At 45.5% G+C, this 26,798-nt stretch overlaps 2 protein-coding genes across 3 annotated transcripts in view; both read left to right on the top strand.

Moving 5' to 3' along the window:
* TMEM168 (transmembrane protein 168) overlaps nucleotides 1-26,798 on the top strand; it is a 104,644-nt gene that overhangs the window by 34,683 nt on the left and 43,163 nt on the right. Inside the window, exon 5 of one of the 2 annotated variants that reach the window (XM_034431002.3) lies at nucleotides 21,474-26,188. The exons of the other annotated variant lie outside the window; for it this stretch is intronic. Within the exon in view, the coding sequence (XP_034286893.1) occupies nucleotides 21,474-21,592 (119 nt within the window). The 3' untranslated portion in view covers nucleotides 21,593-26,188. Of the gene's footprint in view, nucleotides 1-21,473; nucleotides 26,189-26,798 lie in introns of those variants that run through there. 2 annotated transcript variants of the gene reach the window in all.
* Nucleotides 6,788-11,011, top strand: LOC117673575 (large ribosomal subunit protein P1-like). Its single transcript, XM_034431004.3, has one exon. The coding sequence runs from the start codon at nucleotides 10,619-10,621 to the stop codon at nucleotides 10,955-10,957; it is 339 nt and encodes a 112-aa protein (XP_034286895.1). The 5' UTR covers nucleotides 6,788-10,618; the 3' UTR covers nucleotides 10,958-11,011.

Genomic DNA, 26,798 nt, shown 5'->3' with positions numbered 1-26,798 from the left:
GAAGTAGCCGCACTGTGCGTGGAATGCGCTGTTAGATGTGATGGTCGTGGCAAGGAACTCAGTTCGTATGCCTTGGTGATCGTCTGCCGAATCCATCTGCCAATGGTAGAGGAAGAGACCTTGGAACCTAAAGATACTGGAATAAAAGAAACAAACAAGGATTCTGTCCTGCGGACGTCTGCAGTCCTCCTGAGATAAATACAAAGGGCCCTCCGCACATCCAACATATGCCAGCGCCGTTCTAAAGTAAAGGGTGAGTGGGATGCAGACAAAAATTTGGAAGGACCAGGACAGAAACCCCCATAGGGCTACACCAATCACAAAATGCCCACCAAGTGGCCAAATAAATGCGGTCTGTGGATGGTCTCCGAGACGCTTGGATGGTCCGGATAACCCTGGAGGGAATGTTGTCCTTACTTAAAGCGCACCACTCAAGCGCCAGGCAGTCAGTTGGAGCCACCGAAGGTCCGGGTGGAGTAACGCCCCCTGGCTGAGCAAGTCCACAAGCTGAGGAACCCTCCAGGGAGGGGCCACCGACAATGATTTCAAGTCGGCGAACTAAGACCGCTGGGGCCAGTGTGGCGCTAGAAGTATGACCTCCGCCCGCTCCTCCAGTATCTTCTGTACCACTTGTGGAATGGCAGCGGGGGAAAGGCGTAAAGAAGCCCTTTTGGCCAATGACTGTGAAGGGCGTCCACTCCCTCTGCCCCAGGAGCTGGAAAGCAAGCATAGAAGCGGGGGAGCTGAGCATTCTCCGAAGAGATCCACTTCTGGAAGGCCAAAGAGGTTCGACAGGTCCTGGAAGATTGAGGGATGCAGACACCACTCTGCGTGGTCGATAGTCTGGCGGCTAATCAGTTCACTTGTACGTTGGCCGTCCCCGAGATGTGTTCCACCGTCAGGGAACGCAGGTGACACTCCGCCCATAGACCCAGTCTGGAAGCCTCCAACATCAGAGCCGTGGATCTGGTGTCCCCCTGGCGGTTTATGTGGGCCTTCGTGGCCACATTGTCGGTAAGGACCAACACATGTTGGTTCGTCACCAGTCGGCTGAACTGTCTCAGGGCCAAATAGACTGCACGCAGCTCTAGCCAATTGATGTTCCTGTGTTGATCGCGGGCTGACCATAATCCCTGAGCGACCTGCATCTGAAGATGGGCCCCTCAACCGGAAAGGCTGGTGTCCGTTGTCAATACAAGACGGCGAGGCTCGTGGAAGAGCCACCCTTTGGAAATGGCTGGAGACCTCCACCAGGTTAGGGACCTTCTGACCCTGAGGGGAACCCGGACCCTGGCTTGAGAATTGCCTTTGCCCACCTTCTGAAAGGGCAAGAGAAACCATTGAAGGTTCCTCGCATGAAGGCGAGCCCACGGGGTAATGTGGATGGCTGAAACCATCTTATCCAGTAAGATCCACTCTACTCTCTAGGGAATCTATTACTGCCCCCAAATGCAGAATACGCATCAACGGGACTATTTGACTTTTTGCTATATTAATAGAGAAGCTGTGGTCTCGGAGACAATGCACAGTTACTTGGAGATCCTCTAAGGAAAGATGTTCAGAAGAGGACTGAATTAATTGCAGATTGATTGTCTTCGTAAATTATAAACAGATCATTCACATTTAATCCTATATCAATTAACAATTGTTTATAATATATTAATTCAATGCATATCAAGGATAAACATGAAACTTCCATATTAGTTGATTAATATGCTTTTGCCTAATTGATTTCCATCCTATCAAAACATTACCCAACATTACCATGATACCTGATTTTGATTTACGAGTAGGTAGATCAGATGCAAAACTTGCATCAGCATATGCCATTAAAAATAAATCACTACTAGGCTCCAAATATAACGAATAATAAATTGTTTGCTTCAGATACCTAAGTATTCACTTAGCAGCTTTTCAGTGCTTTTCAGTAGGTTCAGCATTATATCTAGCCAGTTGGTTTACGTTATATCTGGTCTAGACCAATTACTCAAATATGATAGACTGCCTATTAAGGATTGATATATTTCCTTATCGAATACAGGACTTTGAATATTACTATGTTTAAAATCCTGACTCATTGGTGTTTTAGTAGACTTACAGAGTTCCATATTGTAACGTTTCAGTAATTGGCTAACTTTCTTGGCTTGCGAAATTTTGAAATGTATTGGCTGGATCAAGGATGATGGACAATGCGAAGATCATGTAATTAACTGTTTATTAACAACAGCTGGGCTAACTGCCACAGCTATAACTGAAACTGCTTGGAACTCTGCCTGACAGCTCTTATATTGCCAGCTGTCAGGCGGCTTAACCAATCAATGAACAGAATGTTACTTCCTACTTCAGCAGACTTAATACATTGCACACCTTTCTACCTGGATGGCACATGTGTAGTCCTGGAGGTATGCCGGTCGGCGCCAGCTTCTGATCGAACGTCTTAACCCTGCCTCACTCAGACTCTTGCGAGGAATTACTTTCCCCAGCAGTTCTAATAACTACAGGTATGTTACTGCTTTCAACTTCTCCCTCGGGGTTTGTATTATCCGAAGTAATCTGTCGGCTCGAAGTATTATCCGAAGTAATCTGTCGGCTCAAAATCTCCTGCTCATCGTCTGGTAGCTTCTCAGCTTCTGGTATGCCCCTTAACCCTTGGCTGAAATTTTCTCCTGCCTGGTTCTCTCTTTCTGTTATATCGTGTTCAGTACCCCATCTGACCCGTAGCTGGTCTTGGTGACGTCTCCAAACCTTGCCTTGTCCCATATCAACCTTATATGAGCATGGACCTGTAATATTTATTTATTTATTTATTCAATTTATATCCCACCCTTCTCCAAGTGGACTCAGGGCGGTGCACAGCCAGAACTAAAACACATATCAATACAAAATTTAAAATTATTAAAAGAATTAAATAACTGTGGCCCAAAAATTTAAAACATTAAAAACTAAAACCCATTTGACAATTTAAAAAGCTAAAAAGACTAAAAATGGGGGGGGGGTGTTTCATGCCAGCCCTGCTTGATGGAAAAGAAAAGTTTTTAGGGCACGGCGAAAAACCCAGAGATCCGATATTCTTCGTATCTCCGGGGGCAAATCGTTCCAGAGGGCAGGAGCTGCCACAGAGAAGGCCCTCCCACTGGGGGTCGCCAGCCGACATTGCCTGGCTGACAGCACGCTGAGGACTCCCTCTCTGTGGGAGCGTACTGGTCGGTGGGAGGCTATCGGCGGCAGAAGGTGGTCCCGCAAATACCCAGGTCCCATGCCCTGGTAACCACCTTACCACCACCTTACCTGGTAACCATAACAGCTGACCCCCATAATTCCTGGCATACACTTTATCACCCACACCAAAAGGTTTAGATGTCCTACTTGAATCCAAAGGCTTGGCAGGGGCGTAACAGGGGTGTAACCTATCCAAAATTGTATGCAGCCAGTGACCCATCAGTAATTCTGCCGGACTCTGATTGGTAACCTGACAAGGGGTGGTGTGTTGCACTAACATATACTCCGCTATACGGTCATGCCATTTCCCTGGTCCCATGCGGCCTAATGCCTCCTTTGCGGAACTCACAGCCCTTTCTGCAAGACCATTACTGGCCGGGTGGCAAGAAGAGATAAGGGCATGCCTGATACCTAATTGGGCAAGGAACAACTCAAATGTGGTAGTAGTTAATTGGGGCCCATTATCTGACACCAATAGGTAGGGCAACCCGTGGGTTGAGAATAGTGTACGAAGGGCCTTTATGATGGCCTCTGAGGATGTTGAGTGCATAAGTATCAGTTCAATCCTTTTAGAGTACGCGTCAACCACCACTAAAAAAATTTGACCATGAAATGGCCCCGCAAAGTCTATATGAAGGCGGGACCACGGGCCAGCTGGGTCTTCCCATTCCCTGGGCTTACCCTTAGGGGGCATTGGCCGGGACTCTTGACAAGGCCGGCAAGTGGCCACCCAATCGGTGATACATTGATCAAGAGTAGGCCACCAGAGATAGGCTCTAGCTAGAGCTTTCATTCGGACTATTCCTGTATGTCCAGAATGCAATGATTTTAACACAGAATCCTGTAAAGATTTTGGAATCACCACCCTGTGTCCCCACAGTAAACAACCCCCCCATGGTAGATAATTCCGTTTTACAGATAGTGTACGGTTTCCACTTCATGTCCACAGGCCCTTGCGGCCACCCCCTTAGCACCCAGTCCATGACTAGAGATCTCTGGATCGCGGGATGAAACTCGAGCAATGTCAGCCGCCGTCAAAACGAAAGGTGAGTCTTCAATCATCAGGACTGACGAGGCGGGAGCTGGGTCAGAGAGCAACGTTGGCACGGGGCACCGGCTGAGGGCATCAGCATGGGCCAGATTCTTGCCTGGCACGTACAGGAGAGTGTAGTCGTAGGCGGATAAAAACACAGACCACCTGGTGAATCTCGGGGATAGGAATTGCTGAGTTTGACAGTCAGCTGCTACTAGACCAAGCAGAGGCTTATGATCCGTCACTAGTGTAAAAGGTCGACCATATAGGTAATGATGAAACCGCTTGACTCCAGCTACCAATGCTAGAGCCTCCTTGTCTAGCTGTGAATAATTTTGCTCTGCTGAAGCCAAAGTCCGGGAGAAAAATGCAACGGGGGCTTCACGGCCATCAGGGAAATGGTGATTTAAGACTGCTCCCACACCATAAGGAGAAGCATCACATGCTAGCACGAGGGGTAGGGACTCGCAGTAGTGAGCGAGGACAGCGTTTGAAACGAGTATATATTTGACATTAGTAAATGCAGCAGCTGCAGTTGAATCCCAGTTCCAACATGTCCCCTGGTTCAGCAAACGATGCAAAGGTTCCGCAATAGATGCTTTGTGTGGTATGAAAATTGCATAAAAGTTTAAAAGGCCTAAGAAGGCTTGAAGTTCGGCCTTGGTGGGAGCAGGGGCATGTAAAATAGCGTTTGTCTTAGACTCTGTAGGGTGTATACCCTTACCATCAATTGGGAAACCCAAGAACTCGATTTTGGAAGCAGCTACAATACATTTGCTTTGCTTAACTTTGAGCCCCCCTCTCTGGAATTCGGTTAGAACCGATCTGAGTCTTTTAAGGAGTTCGGTGGTGCTGGTGGCCGATACTAATACGTCGTCAAAGTACGGTACAACCCCGGGAATTCCATTAAGTAAACGCTCCATCATGCTCTGGAAGATTCCCGGGGCGACTGAAACCCCAAATTGGAGGCGGCAACGGAAAGCACCCCGGTGTGTCGTTATAGTTTGTGTGTCTTCTGTTTGGTCATCCACAGGCAGTTGTTGATATGCCTGTGCTAAATCTAATTTAGCAAATACGGAGCCACTACCCAAGGAGTGCAACAAATGTTGCACAATAGGAACAGGCTATGCATGCGCCTGTAATTGTTGCTTGGTAATCTGCGCAGATGCACATTGAACTATCCGCCTTCATGGCAATAACAATGGGGGTCTCCCATGGTGCGTGCTCAACAGGCTCCAGGATACATTGTGCTATTAATTTGTCAAGTTTAGCATCCATCTTTGGTTGCAATGCAAACGGTACTCTTCGTGGCTTAAGGCGGCGAGGCTGCACTTGAGGGTCGAGACTGAATGAAACCAGTTGTCCGGTGTATTTTCCTAATTCCTCAGAGAAAACTGAGGGGAATTCATTACATAACATGTCCAGTTCAGATGATGAGATGGCATTAACCCCTTGTATAGTTAGACCTAATGCATCGAACCAATTAAGGCCCAACAGGCTGGGGAATTTTCCTTCCACAATGACTAGTGATAATAATCCACTAAACTTCTTAAATTGTACTCGGAATGTGCCATTTCCGATAATCGGAATGTTGGCTCCTTGGCAATCTTTTAGCAGGAGATGGCAGGGGTCTAGTTGTCATTTAGCCAGTTTCGGAACTAGTCATTTAATTGTACTCCATGACACCAAGGATGTAGCGGAGCCGGAATCAACTTCCATGGTGCATGGTTTCCGTTCGATGAATACTGTAAGACAAATCTTCTGCTGGCTCACCATATTTGGTGGTGTTACTAAATTCACATCAGAAGAAGATTGTTGGTTACTATTATGAACTTTAGATGGATTAGGATGATATTGTCGGCCCCCATCCTGCAGCACACGTGATTCGAACTGTGGCTGAGGGGCTCTGTATACTCTGGCGAGATGACCTTTGCGACTGCAGTGGCGGCACTCTGCGTTTTTAAAACGGCAATTAGCGTGCAGGTGATTTCCTCCGCAGCTGAAACATGTGTTCGGTCCCCTTGACATGCTAGTTGGGCCAGAGTTTTGTTTTCTAGACTCTTGAAGACGGCACACTTCAAAGTCACCATCAAAATCTGACAGATTCTCATTTGTCTCATTTACAGACGATGAGTCTTTTTCCGTCTTAGGTGTAGTATATCCATGGGGCAACTTGGCTAGTGACAATGCTGCCAGTTCTGCAGCACATGCCTCATCCAATGCCATTTGAAATGTGAGATCATGATTCGCAATCAGACGCCTTTTAAGACTTTGGTCCCTGACCCCACTGACAAGTCTATCTAGGAGATAATCTTTTTTTTTTATTAAAAAGTTTTACAAGAAATACAAACATTTTCTTCCCCCACCCTCTCCCCCTCCCCCCTTCCCCTCCACCCCCTCCCTAGACTTCCCAGAACAGGCACAGGGTATAGCATTCACAAACATAAAGCTAAGATATGCTAACAAATAATTGCATCTTCTAAATCAAAGAATTCACAATGCCTGGCCGCCCTCCTCAGAGCCGTAACATATTGATTAATAGTCTCTCCAGGGGCCTGATCACGATGGTAAAAGTGTTGGCGGCAGGCTATTCTTGAGGGGGCTGGTGCGTAATGTTTTTTTAATTTTTTTATAAAGTCTTCCCATGTTCCCGAATGTACAGATTGTGGGGCCATTAATGTCATTGCAGTATCAAACATTTCAGTACTGCAGAAACTTAGGAAATAAGCCCGTTTGCGCTCAGGCATCAGCTTTGTATAATCATTTGCAATTAAGAAACATTCAAAACATGCCAAATAAGCCTCCCACGTCTCTGCACTGGGATTGAAATGAGGAAAGGTCTGTGCGGACGCCATTCCTCTTCCTCTTTTTTTTTTTTTCCTAACTGACTCACGTTTTGCTTCTTCAGTTTAAATCTCTCTTGTTTCCTTATTACTATGACCGGTAGATTGACCAGTTGATCCTCGTCGCCAGTTGAAATGTATTGGCTGGATCAAGGACGATGGACAATGCGAAGATCATGTAATTAACCATTTATTAACAACAGCTGGACTAACTGCCACAGCTATAACTGAAACTGCTTGGAACTCTGCCTGACAGCTCTTATATTGCCAGCTGTCAGGAGGCTTAACCAATCAACGAACAGAACGTTACTTTAACCAATCAACGAACAGAATGTTACTTCCTACTTCAGCAGACTTAATACATTGCATAACCTTTACTAGTTTTAACTATATCAAGACCCAGATAATGCTTAATTTCTCCCAAATTCCTAATTCTGAACTTCTTTTGCAACATAGAAACAATTTCGGTTGCTTCATTTTCAGATTTTGTAATAAGTGCTATATCGTCAGTAAATAGCAATAATAGGGAAACTAAACCATCTCTCTCTTTCTTGAACAAACATGGATCAGCTATACTAGCTCCAAAACCCATAGCAACTAACTCATTAACAATACATTTATTCCACTTGTAATCTGACTGCTTTAAGCCATAAAGACTTTTCTTCAGTCTCCAACAATCAGTCTTCCCATCAGTATTCAAACCTAGTGGCTTCTTCATATAGATCATATGTTGTAATGGCTCATGCAGATATGCAGTTTCAAGATCTATATGGTTTATCCTGTATTTATTCTTAGCTGCCCAAACTAATGCTGCTCGTAAAGTAGTCGCCCTCAGACTAGGTGCAAACACTTCATCATTGTTGTGGCTCCGTTACCTGAATCTGTGTCATCGGCAGAAGAGGACTCCGAGAGTGAGGGAGAGGAGTTGGCAAGGCCTCGCTCTCCAGGACCCTCCTCTCTGGCAATGCCTTCGGTGTCCGCTGAAGGGCAAGAGATAGGGCCAGGGCCAAGCACGTCCACACAGCCACAGATGGACAGTGATGAGGGTAATGAATCTTGGCTGGATCCATGCCAGCGTCGCAGAGATAAGTGCACACAACAGAAGAAAATGCGTGCCCAAGATTAGGCTGAGTCACTGGACCACACCCCACAGGATATAAAAGGGAGCGTGGTGGCCAGTCAAACCTTGTGACGAACAAAGCTGAAAGCTTCCACGCCATTCTGCATTGCCGGACTTTTGCTATAGACTTTGCTGGATTATCTCTGGACTTGATTGACTCCATAATTATTGAGCTGTTTCTTTTGATGTACCAGGAGTGGGGAGAAGTTGTCTCTCCTCTTCGTAAATAATAAACTCTTGGTGACTTCCGGTTGGCTCCGCAGGACTTCGCTGACACTCCTCTGTGGGCGCCCAATCCCCGGTTCCGTAAAAGCCCCAGAACAGCCGAAAAACAGCTGTCTGGGGCTTGAAAACCCTCTCCCCGGGCAAAGGGGAGAGAGAAGACCTGGCAGGCAGAGGTAGAGCCCCCCAAGTGCCCCAGGAGAAATCCTGGGGCGCGAAGGGTGAGGGCTCCCTAGAAGTCTGCCAATCTGCTCTGGACCTGGGAAGACTCCGCTATTTAGCGGGGCTAGAAGCCGCAACCATCTCTGCTGACAACAAATGAGGGATTTTTAACACCTTTAATTGCTGCAGGCAGAACAAGCCAGGAGAAGTCAGACTGCAAGTATTTACACTTAACTCCAAAGTTTATAGCCTCCTTCGGAAGTAACAAGTTAGCAATTTGCATCAAAATGGCGATTGAAACCTAAAAGGGAGGGGCGGAGAAAGGGAAAGTTACAGAAAGTTTCGTTTCCCTGGCAGCCTCTTGCCTGGAAAGAACTGTTGTGCTGAGAGAAGGAGGATTTTAAACGTTAATTTACGATTGGGAAAATTCTTTGACTTTGATGAACTTTTCTTTTTGGCTTCTGAATAAAATACAACGATCAATTTAAACTGAAAATGGCCTCAAAATCTGTAAAGACCGTTCCTATTAAAGGAACTGGGAGCGCTGGAAGCTCCCCAGCTCATACCCCTAGATTGCAAGCCTCTGCCCCTCTAACAGACCCACAGATTTTAACGTTTGAGATGATACAAGAAGCCCTACAAGCCACACAAAATAAAATTGCTACTGTGATTAATGAAAAAATTAATGAAACCAAGGAAAAAATTAAGGAAACTAATGAAAAAATACAGGCTGTTTCAGATGAGATTTTAATTCGGAACCAGCAGATCAGAGATGATATACTATTGGCATTTAAATGTTTGGCAGGTGATATTGAAATGGTGGATGATAAAGTTGAAGAAATTAAGCAATCTACGGAAATTTTGGACAAAAAATTGGGAGAGACTCACAGCAGACTTGAGACAGCTGAAGATGATGTAACGATGTTACAATATCGAGATATGGAATTTGCTTTAAGATTCAGAGGGGTGAAGGAGAATAAACAAGAGAACTTGAAAGAAATGATGTCAGAGGCATTGGCACAGTTGCTGGGGGAGACGAAAACTGAGCTGGGCTGGCAGGTTGACAAGGCATATCGTGTTAACTCTTGGGTGGCCAGACAGAAACACTTACCAAGAGACATTGTAATATATTTTACTACAAGGAGAGTACGCAATGAAATTTTACAGGCTACTTTTAAAAACAAGCTTCAGGTTGAAGGCCAGGAGGTGATGACAATGAAAGAACCCCCCCGCCAAGATGTTGAGAGCGAGAAGGGAGTATGCTTTTCTGGTGGATGAGCTGAAAAAAGGTCAATTACAGTACAGATGGGAGGTCCCAGCCGGTTTAGTGGTGACGTATTCTGGAGAGAGATATCGGCTTAATACAATATGGAAAGCAAGAGATGTTTACATCAATGTATTAAAGGCTGGGACACCCAAATCACCAGAAGGAAAAAGAAAGAAGGAAGTACTGGAAGGAGAGAGAGAAGAGCTACTGACAGTGGTCCAGTGGGGACTTTTGACTGGTCAAGAAGAACCACTACAAATTCAGATGGCTGTTCAAGATGTGGATTTAATTGATATATTTGCAGAACCGAAGGATCAAAGACAGACCAGAGCAGCAACAGCTAAGCGTAAGGAAGAATTAAGAGAGCAACAACAACAACAACAACTGCAGATAGCAACTCAAGAAACTACCAAAACAGAAGCTGTGGGAGGAGCAAGACCTAAAGGTCAAATGAGGCAAGACCATCAGAAATTGCTCCAAGTGCTTCAGAGGCCCAGAGATGGGAACTAGATTTTTGACCTGGAATGTCAATGGTTTGAATTCTCCGCAGAAGAGAAGGAAAATATTTCACTATCTTAAAACAATTTAAGAATGAAGTAACTTGTTTACAAGATATTAGGATACAAGATCAAAAATATTTGACAAATGTATCAGTCCTGCTCTCTCATGGTGTGGAAGGTGCTGCATTCTTCAGCCGAAGCTAAGGCCGCGTTTCCCCGGCAACTGGCACCGCACGCCCCCGATTCCTAGTCATGGCCTCCGTCTCCAAGCTCGCCTGCATCTACTCCACCCTCATCCTGCACGACGACGAAGTCACCGTCACGGAGGATAAAATCAACGCCCTCATCAAAACGGCGGGAGTGAACGTGGAGCCTTTCTGGCCGGGCCTCTTTGCGAAGGCTCTAACCAACATTGACATCGGAAGCCTCATCTGCAACGTGGGAGTCGGTGGTGGTGCTCCAGCCGCATCAGCCCCTGCCAGAGGAGGGGCGCCTGCCGGTGGTGCTGCTTCTGCTGAAGAGAAGAAAGAGGAAGAAAAGAAAGAAGAGTCGGAAGAATCTGACGACATGGGCTTCGGTCTTTTTGACTAAGCTGCATTTTTTTCTACCCTTTATAATAAAGAGAAAAACAACTTCAAAAAAAAATGTTTGACAAATGCAAGATTAGGTACACATTACGTTGCAGCAGCATCACAGAAGAAAAATAGTATAGTTATATATGTGAAAAGAGACTTAATTGCAAAATTAGTTGAAGCGGATGATCAAGGAAGATTTTTAGCAATTGAACTTCTAATAAAAGGAGAAAAAACACTTGTAATTGGAGTATATGCCCCGAACCAACAACAAGAAAAATTTTATAACTTACTACACTCAAAGTTGACACAATGGAGATATAAAACTTGTATCCTATTGGGAGATTGGAATGGTGTTTTGGATGTAAAAAAAGATAAGAAGGGACCTAAACAAAATGTTTTAACGAGCAAAATTGCCCAAACCTTCTGGGAGATGATGGACGACTGGGAGTTGAGGGATATTTGGCGTGAAAGAAACCCAGAAGAAAAAGATTTTACTTTTTTCTCAGATAGACATCAATCTTTTTCAAGGATTGATTTTATATTAATTACTAATGATTTATTATCTAGGGTGAAGAACACGAAGATCTGTTCAAGAACATTGACAGACCATAGTCCAGTCTGGATGGAATTGGAGTATGGGAAAGGGCCTAGGAGGTCCTGGAGGTTAAATGATAATTTGTTTAGATACGAAGAAAATGTAAAAGAGTGTAAAAAATTTATGAAAGAGTTTTTTGCTATGAATATGCAAAAGGGTATATCTATGGAAATGGTATGGGATGCAAGTAAAGCCTACATGCGAGGAATTTTGATATATTTGAATAATAAATATAGAAAGAAACAGGGGGCAAAAAGAAAAGAATTAGAAGAGGAGATTAATAAACAGGAACGGGCTTTAATAGCCAACCCAACAGATAAGAAAATTAAAGAGGCAATTAATTTACTGAAGGGTCAGTTTAATATGTTAATAGCAGGAGAGGTGTTACATGGGAGCTCCATGTTGCTCCCATAACCACCCGCGCGGCCGCACTCTGTGCCAGTTGGAGCCTCCGGGTGCACCTCAAGGGGAGCCCCATGTAGAGAGCATTACAATAGTCCAGACGAGAGGTGACGAGGGCATGAGTGACAGTGCGTAACGAGTCCCGATCTAGAAAGGGACGCAACTGGCGAATCAGGCGAACCTGATGAAAAATCCTCCCGGTCACGGCTGTCAAGTGCTCTTCTAAAGACAGCCGTGAGTCCAGGAGGACGCCCAAGTTACGAGCCCTTTCCGTGGGGGCCAATGATTCGCCCCCAATAGCCAGCGATGGCGCCAGCTGACTATATCGGGACGTCGGAAACCACAGCCACTCGGTCTTGGATGGGTTGAGCCTGAGCCCGTTTCTCCCCATCCAGATCCGTACGGCCTCCAGGCACTGGGACATCACTTCAAGGGCATCGTTGGGGTGGTCCGGGGTGGAGATGTACAGCTGGGTGTCATCAGCGTACAGATGGTACTTCACCCCGAAACCACGGCTGATTTGGTCTTTAACTCTTGAACGTCTGTTGGTGTGTGTGCATGTGGTTGGGGACAGAACAATCATAGTCCTTATCTGACTGAGCAAATCCTTGAGCAACTAACCTTGCCTTATGGGTAACAGTCCCATCCACACCAGTTTTTAGTTTATAAACCCACTTGCAACCAATTGCATGCTCACCTGGTGGTAATCTTATATTCTCATACACATCTAATTCCTTCAATGATGTCAGCTCTTTGTCCATCGCTTTCTTCCAAGCTATCTGATCCTTTTCAGGATACAGTTTGATTTCATTAAAGTTGGAAACTCAATGTTCACCTGACATACAATGCTTGCTTGATACCTATCAGGTGGACGTGTCTCTCTAGTTGAATGTCTCGGTACCTCAGGTCTCGTTACAGGTAATTTCTCTTCTACCTCCCCTATAACCTCTTCCTCCTTTACAGTAATAGAAGGTTCTTCAACTATCTTATTATCAGGGTTATCATCAAACAATGGAGTATCCACTATAACACCATCATCTACCTTGTAGGATTCCTGCTCAAGCTTACTCCAACCAACATGGTCCAGGAACTTAGGACTAGCACTGCAGTACACACTAGTGGTATCTGGCGCCCAAAATCTATATGACCTGTGGTTGGATTCATAACCAACAAAAAACAGCTTCTTTGCTTTATGTTGCCCCTTTCGCCTCAATTGCGAAGGAATATGAACCCATGCTGGGGCTCCAAATGTATGCAAATAACAATTCTGATTTTCTACCATGCCAATGTGTGAATGGTAATTCACCAGTTGTTGAATTGACTACGCTACTCAAGACATGGTTAGCACACATTATTGCCTCACCCCAAAGTGTCTCAGGCAAACCAGAATCAGATAACATGGTTCGAGCCATAGTCTGCAAAGTTTGCCCTCTATGTTCAATATACGCATTATGTTGCAGTCTGTAAGGGGCAGAATGCTTGTGTTCAATGCCAGCTTTCTGTAACATAGTTACAAACTTGTTATTGGTAAACTCAGTACCATTGTCAGTTACCAAGCAAAGAACCTTGCGTTTCTTTTTCCTCTCAGCAAACCTCAGCCAGTTTGAAAAATGCTGGAATGTTTCTGCTTTGGTTTTCATAAGGTAACAGAAACCATAATGAGAAAAATGGTCTATTATGCTCAATATATAACAGGCTCCTCCTAAACTAGGTTTTTTAGGACCAATGATATCTGCAAACACTACCTCTAAAGGTTCTTTGGTAGTAAACCCATAACTCTGTTTGCAGGAGTTACCTTACTTTTTTCTTGGTTACAAGCATTGGAGTTTAAATATTTTTTACAAGGTTTTAATTTTATCCCATCAGATAATTCCACAGTTTAACATTTTAAAGTTTACATGTCCCAAACGCCTATGAAGCAAGTGAATGCATTCATCATGTGGCTTCGTGTTATCGTAAACTGAGTTAGCATTAGTCATGATTAATGGATCATCATTCAGAACAAACAAATCATTCTCTAACTTTGCAGTAACAGTTGTGCCATCTTTTTCTATCAGACATTTATCTCCCTTAAATGTTACTACAAACCCAGCTTTTAACAATGCTTTCACAGATAGGTTAAATTTTAGTTTAGGTACATACAACATAGGTAAATGCTCATTTATACATGAACAATATGCAGTACCAGTATATAATGGAAGTATATACTTTCATTTTCCATCCATTTGCTAATGATACATGTTGTTTACTCTTAGTCATTTTAACAAACCTCTACTATTAGTTATAGACTGCGATGCTCCACTGTCTACCCACAAATCATGGTTTACAGTTGTAGTTGAGCTGGATATAGCTAAACTAACATCTTTTTTAGCTCACTGTTGACTACCAGTATTCAGCTTCTTGCCCTTTTTACAGTATTTAGCTATATGACCCTTAGCCGCACAAGAAAAACATTTTCTAACAATATAGGCAGTTGAAGATAGTTTTTCTTCCTCTGGTTGTCTCTTTCTCAGTTGGTCTTTATCTTGCCTTCTTCTGGACTCTTCTAACAATCTCTCAGTTATGCCAGTCAATGTCAGTTCATCTCTGGTCAGGACTTCCAGTGAAGATACATAATCATTATAACCTTCATCCAAAGAGGAAAGAATGATATAAACCTGATGAAGCTCTGAGAAAATCAGCTCCTTTTCATATAGCTCTTGTAAAGTTCCCTTCATAAACTCCAAATGAGCTAATATATCTCCACCTTTCAGAAGATGAGCTCTAAACAGTTTACATGTAAGGTGTATGTGTGCACCCACACTATCACGAACATAAATCCTCTTCAGAGCGTCCCAACACTTGGCAGCAGACTCCTCATCACGAATATAGACTGCTGCTGGTCACTTAGTGTCAGTCTGATTATACAAAGAGCCCTTTCATTATCCCGGTTAAATTTGGCTATTTTCTTTGCATCTTCATCATCTGCTGAATTCCAAGCAGTTACATCCGGTGGATCATGAACTACAGCCCATAGTCCTTCCTTACGCAAAAGTAGGCAGCACTTCATAGACCAGGAAACGTAGTTTGTTCCATCCAACCAGCTTATCAGGGATATGCTGCTTGACTGTTCTTGTGCCATCTTCACTTGAACAATAAACCACAAAAACAGCTGTCTGAATATGGTACTGTGTATTCACACTAACTCTCAGTGTCCTGGGCCCATAACCAATGTTAAGGAATTCGCAGAGCAACCCTAGAGTAGCAAGGGTGTGCACATGAAAGCGATTGAGAATAGTTATAATAAACACACCAACACAGATACACTGAGTTGTGTTTACTTTCAGGAAATAGTAAGGCACAGTCCAATAAACAGTCAAAGTCATACACGTATAAAGTAGTAGATAGTAAAACAATAGTCCAGGGATAATCCAATAACAAAGTCTTTTTACCAGTCGTTGTAGTCATACACATTAACAGTTGCAAACAGTAGCAAACACAGCAAAGAGCAGTAATGATCAGCAAAAAGGCAGTAAAGAGAAACAAACCAGGTTTCTAGCTCCCTCTTAAGGACATTGGCTACAGAGCTAACCAATCATGACACAGTATGATCCAATACAGCAATACAGCAGTCTTAAAACTATATTTTATATATATAGCTATATATATAGCTATATATGCGGCCCACAGAGAGGGCCCGCAACTTGGGTGTCCTCCTGGATTCATGGCTATCTTTAGAAGATCATTTGACGGCCGTGGCCAGGGGTGCATTTTATCAGGTTCGCCTGATCCGCCAGTTGCGTCCCTTTCTGGATCGGGATGCCTTGCGCACGGTCACTCATGCCCTAGTTACCTCCCGTATGGACTACTGTAATGCTCTCTACATGGGGCTCCCCTTGAAAAGCACCCGGAGGCTCCAACTGGTCCAGAATGTAGCCGCGCGGGTGATTATGGGCACAGCTCGTTACGCCTATGTAACACCTCTCCTACGCGAGCTGCACTGGCTCCCGGTGGTCTTCCGGGTGCGATTCAAGGTGTTAGTTATCACCTTTAAAGCGCTCCATGGCTTAGGACCTGGGTACCTACGAGACCGTCTTTTGCCACCAATAGCCTCCCACCGACCAGTTCGTTCTCACAGGGAGGGACTACTCAGGGTACCGTCAGTCAAATTATGCCGACTGGCGACTCCCAGGGGGAGGGCCTTCTCTGTGAGGGCTCCAACCCTTTGGAATGAACTGCCCCCTGAGATACGAAATATCCCTGATCTCCGTGCTTTCCGCCGTGCCCTCAAGACCCTGATGTTCCAACAGGTGGGGCTAAACATATGAACATGTGAATGATTTTTTAAAATGTTATCTAATTCTGGGTTTTATTTAATTGACCAAACTAAGTAATAATTTTAATTAGCAATTTTATGATGTTTGTGTATCTATATTTTTCTTGACTGTACACCGCCTTAAGTCCTACGGGAGAAAGGCGGTATAGAAATAAAATAAATAAATAAATAAATAAATAAATAAATAAATAAATATTTATGGTTTATATATTGCCATCCCAACAAGTTAGGTAAAATCATTTCCTAACAAAAATGTCATCCAAGTAACATTGGACCCGGACAGGGATGGCCTGAAGATGAGCCGCCAAGGCGGCTAGTACCTTAGTAAAGGCACAGGGGGCAGAGGACAATCCAAAAAGAGCCTTGGTACTACAGGGGTTTAAGGCACCCTGTTATTAAGCTTATTAAGACCAGCTGCCTGCAATTACTGCAGGGTTCGAATCTCGCCAAGGCTCAAGGTTGACTCAGCCTTCCATCCTTTCTAAGGTAGGTGAAATGAGGACCCAGTTTGTGGGGGCAATAAGCTGACTTTGTATAAATATACAAAAGGATAAAGGCTATTGCTGAGCACATTGTAAGCCGCCCTGAGTCTTCGGAGAAGGGCGGCATATAAATCAAATTAAAAAAAAAAATGATAAAGCATAATGCGTACCGGCATAATAAAACCGCAGATATTTGTGATGTGGGGAAAAAGTCGGGATATTTGTGATGTGGGGAAAAAGTGGGGATATGTAAATAAGCCTCAGTGAGGTCAATTGAAGTGAGGAAGTCGCCGTTCCTGATGCCAGGCAAAATAGATTGAGGAGACTGCATTTTGAACCGCTTATAAACCACATAGCGGTTCAGTTTTTTAAGGTTCAGAATAGGTCTCCACTCACCCGAGGATTTGGGGACCAGAAAGAGCAGGGAATAAAACCCTTGGCCCCCCTGATCCTCTGGCACCTGCTGGATGGCATGAATGTCCAGTAGGTGTTTCACGGCCAAATCCATGAGGGCCTTTTTGTGCCCATCTCTAGAAACGGGACAGCGAATAAAGAAACTCGGAGGGGTGGAGAGAAATTCAAGTGATAGACCAGATCTTACCGTATCCCTGACCCAAGAATCCAATGTAAGAATGTCCCATCGGTCAGCAAATAAAGCTAGCCTGCTGCCGATGGGACCGTCAGACATACAGCTATCGTTGGTGGCAGAAAAGATGGCTTCCTCCCCCTCGAAAGGGCCACTTGCCAGGGAGCGTTCTATCTCTGTATGGCCTGTCTTGGGTCCCCCGCTGTCTAGGTACGAAGGACCCCTGAGAACAGGAAGTTCCAGCACCCCAGTTGGATTCCCTCACAGGAGGCCTGTGAAAAAGGGAGAGAATCGAATGTCAGATTTACTTTGCGAAAAGGTAATATTTTGTGTTTGTCTTTCGACTCTATGAGGAACGGGTCCTAAGAAGAGCCAACTAAATTGCCCCCGTAAAGAGGGAAGACGCCAGACACCACTTGTGACGGGCATCTGCCTGCCAATGTTGAAGCCAAACAAGTCGGCGTGCCGCCACCATTGAAACCATAGACTTTGAAGCGAAGCGGGCAGAGTTGAGGGTGGCGTCTCCCGAAAACTGGACTACTGCGATGATTTTATTTAGGTCTTGCTGCAGCCTGGAGTCCACAGGAGGCAATTTACTTTGGAGTTGATTCAACCATAGCAATGTCGCCCTGTTAAAGAAGGAGGCTGTGGTGGCAGATTTAATGCCCAAGCAGCTCCTAAATGAGCCCGTTGGAGAGTCTGATCGGAGCGGCGTTCCTCAGGGCGAAGACCTTCGTCATATTCGCCTGGGATGGCAGTGTGAGGTAGTAATGCTGCAATAGGGGCATCAATCGCGGGAATTTGGAGCAGAGAGGCCATCTCGGGAGCTACATTAAAGAAGCATTTGTCCAGGGAAGAAAGAGCCAGAGCAGATCCAGGTGACGTCCACTGGCGCTGGATAACGTCCAGGAAAAGTGGAGGAGCTGGAATAGAATCGACAGGTTTAGTTGGCTCAGAAAAAAGGGGGTTAAACGACTTTTGGGGCATTTGGGAAACCTCTCCAGTAGCGGGTGGGCCCAATTGCGCTGTTTGAGTGCTTTAAAGAGTAATGATTTAAAAACTGCCGGAGGGGAAAGACCGGTAAAGGCCGGCTGTTCCGGCTTGAGGCCCTTGTCCTCAGACAGATCGGGTCCCGGCTGATCGAACTCGTCAAGGTTAGCAGGGCGAGATGTGTGTGAAAAAGGCGACAACACCAACTCTGGACAGGAAAGCTGATCATCCTGGATGTCTCGCTCAGGAGAGGCAGAAGCCCCCGACCTCACATAAAGATCTTCACTCAGCTGAAGATAGCCAGCTTCTAACGACATCTGTAGAGCCCTGGAAAAAATCTGTTGTAGGTGATCAGGGAGCAAAGCTTCTCTATTATGTCTTAGAGGGGGTTCAGGAAGTCCAGGGGTGTGCCCTGGGTCGGACACCATGCCCCCTCAAGAGGGAGAGGAGGAGGAGTAGAGGCTGAGGGCCCAGAAGATCCCCACAATGCAGAAGTGGAGACCGAAATGGGGCAGTCCCGCAGAGAGATCTGGTCAGATGCCACCATGGGAAGGAACTTGGGGAAGCTCCTGTAAGGAAGGGGGCCTATGTTTGCTGGCCTTATTGCAGATTTTCTGCAAGGCCTGGTCTCTGTGCCTCTCGTCCCTAGTAGCAGTAGAGCTGATACTGTGAGAAGCATGATGAGACTGAGAGGACCTTCCCTTGGAGGGAGTGCCCGTGACAGAAGTAGATTGTAAAGGTCCTGATTCTGCACTCAAGGGCACCCTATCAGCCTGGCCAGTAGATCCAGCCTTTCGGCCATGCTTGGATTTGGAGAGTGCCTTAGGCATCCTGATGGTAAGTAGGAGGGGCAATACGGAGTTAGGGACAGGGCCTGATGAAGGTAATCACAAGGAGGTACACTAAAATGGCCACCAGTCAGACAGCAATTGCAAATGGCTGCCTCAATTTGAACGGCAATCTCAGAGCAGTAGGTTCCAGAGACAATGAGAGGGAATATCCTCCCAATCACCATGAAGGAGTAGAAACAAAGCTCCTCTGGCCCAAGTCCGAGGACAGCTGCCAAATTTAGAAGAAAAATGAGCACCAAACCCAAGTGCAACCTGCCAAGCCCTGAAAGGCATAAAATGGTGCCAAACTGCCAGTCAATGGAGCACGAAGCTCCCGGGCATCCAAAATGGCATCCAACAGTCCAGCAGCGGAGCTCTAAGCCCCACAGAGCAAAATGGCACTTCCCCCAGCAATCTATGGAGCGTGAAGCTCCTGAGCCTCCAAACGGCCATCTGGAACGGACAATGGAGCGCGAAGCTCCTGATGAAAGGTGGCCGCTAGTCACCAGCAATGGAGTGTGAAGCTCCTGAATTTAAAGACTGCCAGCCGCTAAACGTGGAGCGCGAAGCTCCTGATGCGGCAGAAAAAACTCCTCTTGAAAGGCAGTCAAATCGGCCGATACCCTGTAGATATTGCAGGCGGGTGAAACGCGAGCGCAAAGCTCCACCTGCAGCTCCACAAGGCGGGCGGTGTTCAGTTGGATGTAGCAATCAATGCCGCCCGACCAGCCATCAATGAAGCCCCAGGCTTCTCACCACAAGGCTGAACGCTGGGAGCATGAAGCTCCACTCAGCGCTGAAGCGCACCCCCCCCCCGGAAGCCAAACAAAACAAGCCTCTCCGAAACGCCTGCAAGTTCAACGGAGGAATTCTATCTAGCTAGTTGGGATGGGGGAAAATGACTTCTCCCCAGCAGGCAAGCCTGCAGGGAACAGGAACCAAGTCCACTGAAGAACAAAGTCCTCAGTAACTCACAGTTTGTAGAAATTCAAATTGGTTAAAGTCCAAAAAGGCAAGGATAGCAACCAGGAAGGGTAAAAGGAAGGTAGTGAAGAGACACAGAGCCTGAGACATCTGTCCAGGCTGAAGGACTGAGAAAAAAGCTGGAGATCCCTAGCAACAAGAGGAGCTTAATTTTGCAACAGTCTCAGTCCTTCAAGCTGAACAAGCTAAAACACCCATTCCTGGCTGCTGTCTCCACCCTCAATGGAGACTAAGCTTTTTAAAAAGAAAATCATAGCATGATTTTTTAAAAATCTATTCGATGCAGTAATTATTGGAAGTCTTATACTTAGAAAATACGTCATATAGACTACAACTGCAAATTACAAACCTCCATCAGCATAACTTACTACATTAATTAAAAGAAATCTGGTAGCACCTTTTCCAACTAATACATTTTATTAAAAAGCAAATCTGCAGCCTCTTAAAAAATATGTTAGTCAAAAAAAGGGCCAGCAGACTTTTCCTGATTTTTTTGCCACCATAGACTACCACATCTCTCCTACAATCCCTACATGAATAGTAAGGAGGAGTGGTATTTTGCAGTCATATAGAATGTTTGGAAACACTCCTTTTTCCTAGTAGGAAGTTACCATAGGAGGAATTTGAGACTGTGAAAAACTGGTGAGTATAAATGACACTCAGTATTGTGCTGAGAACCTTCACACTGTATTAATCCAGCAGGAGCTTCAAAGCCAAAAAGGTAGGCAGGAAATGTGTAAAGCAATAGTAGCAATGCCTGAGACAAGGGACTACGTTAATTAACTAATTAATTAATTAATTAATTGGTTCGATTTATATGCCGCCCTTCTCCGGAAACTCAGGGCGGCTTACAAGACTAATGCGTTAAGCAATAGCCTTCATACTTTTATATATACCTGCTTAGTAGGGCTTCCCCCCCCCCCAAAGCGGTGTTCTTTTTTATACAAAGTCAGCTTATTGCCCCCACAATCCGGGTCCTCATTTTACGCCACCAATTCTCCCTAAGCAGTGCTTTTAAAATGTGTTAGCTGTCAGACCTAAATAAATAAATTATATTATTGCTTAATGCAGTATGTGAATATAACAACGTGAACATACAGCTGAAAACTATATTTTGCTTTAGAAAGGAACATAATTATATGATTATCTCTATTCAAGATTGTATGATTGATCCATGTAATGTATTTAGAATGACTTTCCCTAAATTGGGCAAAATGGGCATTGGTCTTACCTTAAATGCCAGATTTCTTGATGGGGGTGACATTGTTCAGATGACAGGTTGTATCAGTCGGATCTGACACTGGCTGAGTCATAATTTTTGACCATGCCCCTTGCTCCTCCCTTTCAGGCTCAGTTTCGACGAAGAAAGGCCACAAGAAGAATCTCCAACAGGAACCATCATCATCAGGTATAGAAACCGGTCCAACAGGACAACTGGAAATAAACTACTTGAACAAGAACAATTAATTGTACAGGAACTGAGACAGAGGGAGGGGCTGGACAATGTCACCCCCATCAAGAAATCTGGCATTTGAGGTAAGACTAATTTCCCAATTTCCTTGATCAGGGTGTGACATTGTCCAGATGAGGGACATACCAAAGTTTTGGCAGTCTCAAGGGCGGGATGTCAAAGGGCCTGGAGAGACCCCTGCATGGTGCACCTGCTGCAAAACCCTCCTGCCAAATGACGCTTCAGCAGAAGCAAAAACATCTATCTTGTAGTGACATATGAACGGCGAGGGAGTAGACCAGATGGCCGCCCTCCAGACTTCCTCAAGGTAGGCCTGGGTCGCCCAAGCTGCTGAAGTGGCAGCACTCTGAGTGGAGTGGGCAGTAATGCGACTGGGAACAGGGATCGCCTGGGCCTGATATGCCGAAGCGATGCAAGCTCTGATCCAGCGACCAATTGTTGCAGAAGAGACCTTGTACCCCAGGGAACTTGGTAAGAAGAAAATGAATAAGGCCTCAGATTTTCTGAAAGGGGCAGTTCTTTTGATGTAAATTTTTAGGGCCCTCCGTACATCTAAGGTATGCCACCTTCGCTCCAAGGTATGAGAGGGCCGTGGACAGAAATTGGGTAGAATAACCTCCTGAGCCCTGTGAAAGAGGGAATTAACTTTAGGTTTAAATGAGAGGTCCAATCTCAAAATAACTGTGTCCGGCCAGAAAATACAGAGATCCTCCCTAACCGAGAGGGCTGCCAGCTCTGATATGCGCCTGGCTGACGTTATGGCTATGAGGAAGGCTACTTTAAGGGCGAGGAAACAAAGGTGGACTGTGCGGAGGGGTTGGAAGGGAGCCTCAGTTAATGCGTTAAGGACCTTGGGCAAGTCCCAAGTAGGATACCTATGAATTGAGGAGGGCTGTAAGAGCCTGGCTCCTTGCAGGAACTTTTTTATCACAGGGTGCTGAGTGAGTGGCTGTCCAGATGGACTGGATAAGGCTGTAGACAGAGCCACCACATGTCTCCGAAGGGTGCTATGGGCCAGGCCATGGTCAAATCCATCCTGGAGGAACTCTAGGATCTGGGAAGGTGAGGCTGAAACAGGGTCTATCCGTCGGGATCGACACCACCTATAAAAGGCTAGCCAGGTGATATTGTAGAGTCTGACTGTGGATCTACGTCTACAGGATTGAACAATGTGGATCACCCTATCCGAATAATTGTCCCGCCTTAGATGGGCCCCTTCAAGTGCCATGCAGTCAGTTGGAGCCACTGAGGGTCCGGATGAAGCAGGGTTCCCTGACGCAGCACAATCTGGTCTGGTGGAATCTTCCAAGGGTGAGATATGGAGAGACTGACTAGGTCTGCGAACCACGGACGGCATGGCCAGTGTGGAGCCACAAGGATAATTTCTGCCCTGTCGGTGATGACCTTCCGAATCAGAGCCGGAATCAGAGGCAACGGTGGGAAGGCGTAGTGAAGAACGGGTGGCCAGGTGAGACGAAGAGCGTTGACCCCTTCCGCCCCTGGTGTCGGGAACCTTGAGAAGAAGCGAGAAAGCTGGGTGTTCAGGTTCGTTGCGAAGAGATCTATGGCTGGAATGCCGAACCTGTTGCACATCTGCTGGAATATGTCAGGATGGATCTGCCATTCGCCATTGTCCACCTCGGTCCTGCTGAGGAAATCTGCTTGTGTGTTCTCTATCCCCGCTATGTGGTCCGCTCTGATGGAGAGGAGATGTTGCTCTGCCCATTTGCCTAGGCAAAATGATTCCTCCATGAGACGCTTTGAGTGGGTACCCCCGACGGTTGACATGTGCCTTCGCCACCATGTTGTCCGTCAACACCAGAACATGACCGTTTTGCACAAACCGTTGAAATTGTGTGAGTGCTAGATGAATGGCCTTCAGCTCTAGCCAGTTGATAGGGTTGGTGAGGTCGGAGGCAGACCAACGGCCTTGAGCTACGTGCAATGCGAGATGAGCTCCCCATCCATGTAGGCTGGCATCTGTAGTGAGTATAAGCCGGTCGTGATTCATGAAGAGGCACCCCTTGTCTATAGAAGACTATGTCCACCAATATAGCGATCGCCTGACTGAGAGTGGAACTCTGACGGTCGACATGGTGTGAGCCTGGCGTTTCCGTTGAAAGGGAAGCAGGAACCACTGCAAGTGGCGGGCGTGAAGGTGCGCCCAAGGAACGATCTGAATGCAGAAAACCATCTTGCCTAGGAGCTTGGATAAAGTGGCCAATGGAACTGACAGGTTTTTGCGAATATGAGTCACCAGGTCCCTGATGTCTGACCTCTGTTCCAAGGACAGGTAGACGGTCTCTTGACCTGTGTCGATGATGGCGCCAGGATGGGTGATCCTGGTGACCGGTACTAACTGACTCTTTTTGTAGTTGACCAGGAACCCATGATCGTTCAAGGTTCGGATCGTGAGGTTCAAGTCGTGTAAGGCTTGGTCTCAAGAGTGAGCCTGAATCAGAATATCGTCCAGGTAAGCCTGGAGCCTTACCGGTTTTTGTCTCAGGTGAGCTGCCACGACCGCTAGGACCTTTGTGAATACCCTTAGTGCAGATGCCAGGCCGAAGGGAAGAGCCCAGTATTGGAAATGCTTACCTGCATAGCTGAGTCAGAGATGTCGATGATTTGGTAGGATGGGGATGTGAAGGTAAGCCTCCATGAGGCCTATGGAAACTAAAAAATTGTTGGGACGAATCCCTTGAAGAATAGGTTAGTGAACACATTTTGAATCTGCGATACACTATGTGGGAGTTGAGATTTTTAAAATCCAGAATGGCTCTCCACCCCTCCGACCGCTTCGGAATTACGAACAGGATGGAGTAATCCATCCTGTTTCCACTGTTCGTGGGAGACCTCCTCTATGGCGTGTATCTGCAGGAGGTGCTGAACAGCCTGGTTCATCAATTGACGTCTGGATTCGCTTTTGGAAGGTGGACATTGAAGGAAGCGGGTCGGAGGTTTGGAGAGGAATTCCAGGGGGAGGCTGAATTTCACTACTGAAAGGACCCAGAGGTCTGGTGTTGACCTTTCCCACCTGTCTGCAAAGAGGGATAGGCAACCCCCTATTGGAGGATTTGGCAGTGAGTCACTTACGACTGCGGGACTGGCGGTAGCCAGAGCTGCGAAAGGTCCGCTTGGACTGGAATTGCCTGTTCCTATCCCGAAAGTATTGACAGTCCGAAGACCTATAAGATCCCTGAAGATATTCCTGCCTGGAGAGACTTCCCTGGGAGTAGGAACGAAAGGAAGCTCTCCTGTAATATGGAGAGGACCTTCTGTCAGACGGTTTGTACGTTGAAGGCAAAATCTTTCACTTGTCCCGGGTCTCTACAAGAAGAGGGTCAAGCGGACTTCCGGTTTTCCTGGCTCCGGTGAAGACGTGCCTTTTTTAAGGTCCGTCAGCCCCGCCGTTTGTAGAGCCGCTTCGATCGTGAGGAGCGGCTTGAAAACTCCAGAATCTGCAGGATTTGAAGGAGAGAGTTGGCAAGGCGCAGGTTGAGCCCCTGTGAGCCCCCAGAAGTTTATTACTGGGGAGGAAACAGGCGCGGCTCCCTTTCAACTTGCGAAGACTCTGGGACGACTCTGCTAATGCAGAGCAAGCCGGCAGCAGCAAACAAATTGATTGAATCTAACCCTACTAATTAACGGGGAAACCCTGAAACCAAGGAATTGCAAGTATTTTCCTTTCTTCGTGACTTCTTGATCTGATTAAAAATTTAAGTGAGTGGAAGCGGCTTGAAAAGATGGCGCCGCTCCAGCGCTAACAAGTTAACAAGCTGAAAGGGAAAGTGACTTTCTAAAGCTATTCTAATAAGCTACATTGTAGCGCTGTTTGTTACGAGCACAGGAAAAGAGGGGTGGGAAAAAATCCCTTTCTAAAATAAGCTGATTTCATACAAGTTTACTTCTAATTTGATTAAAGCTGGGGGATTTTTTTAGAGGACTTTGTGGTGCTGGAAGAAAAAGAAAAAGGATTTCTCTTTTTAGAAAATCTAACTCACGTGATAAAATGGCTTCTAAAAAGCAGGAAAGCAAGGCAACGGGGGGGGGGGATCTCCCACACACAAGCCTGAAGAGCAGTTTGATTTTGAAAGCTTAAAAAAATTTATCACGCAGGCTTTGGATGATAAATTTCAAAAATCTCAACAGGAAATTAAGCAGGAAATTACTGAAATGAAAAATTTGGTGAAAGAGAATTATGACAAGGTGACTGATAAATTATCAAACGCAGTTTCTGGCCTGTCAGAAATTATTATCAAAGTGGATTCCAAATTGGAAGAATTTAAATCAGAAGTGAATGTTAAAATAAAGGATACTGATTTTAAAATTTCTGATGTGGATAATAAAATACAGAGAGTTGAAGATGAAATCACGATGATGAAATTCCGGTCTATGGAATTTGCCATAAGAATTAGAGGGATTAAGGAGAGTGACCGGCAAGATTTGAGACAGATTTGTGCTGATGCCTTGGCTGTGTTGTTAAAAATTAATTCTGATGAGATCTTTTACAAAATAGATAAAATTTACAGAGTGAACTCATGGGTGGCCAGACAAAGACAATTACCAAGAGATGTGGTGATATACTTCACAGATAGAAGAATGAGAAATGATATTCTGCAAAAATCTTTCCTTTCCTCTGTGCAAGTTGAGGGAACTGAGGTTGGAATTTATAAAGAACTTCCACCAAAGATGCTGAAAGATAGAAAAGATTTTGGTTTTTTAGTAAAGGAATTAAACAAATTAGAAATCCCATTCAGATGGGATGCTCCAACAGGCATAATTTTGAAATATCAGGGGGAAAGACACCAACTGAATACTGTTGAAAAAGCGGTATATTTCTATTATAATGTTTTCAAGGAGAGATCACCATCGCCACGTTCATCTACTGTATTGGAGATAAAGGAGAGTGAGAAGGAGAAGCAACCCCAGCAAGAGTTGGAAGTGCAGCTTAAGCAGATTGAATTAGACCCAACAGAAGCGCAGGGTGCTGTAGGAGGTTTTCTGGAGGAACCCCTGTTAGAATCCTCTCCAATTCTGACTACAAGAGATGTGGCATTGGACCTAGAGCGTATGGCTGAAGCTAAAGACCAGCGAATAACTCGTGCAGTTTCAAAACAACTTAAAGAAAAACAATTGCAAGAAAGAGCTATGGCACAACAATATAAAAAAGGAACTAAGAGTACTACAGAACAAAGGGAAGCC

The sequence above is a fragment of the Pantherophis guttatus genome, chromosome 7 (assembly GCF_059756535.1).
Source record: "Pantherophis guttatus breed Tessera chromosome 7, ASM5975653v1, whole genome shotgun sequence".
Classification (NCBI taxonomy): domain Eukaryota; kingdom Metazoa; phylum Chordata; class Lepidosauria; order Squamata; family Colubridae; genus Pantherophis; species Pantherophis guttatus.
Note: the sequence above shows the minus strand (reverse complement) of the source record. Positions and strands in the feature narration are given on the sequence as shown.

Coding starts and splice junctions, on each gene's coding strand:
- LOC117673575 (XM_034431004.3), top strand. CDS start 10,619: ATGGCCTCCGTCTCCAAGCTCGCCTGCATCTACTCCACCCTCATCCTG.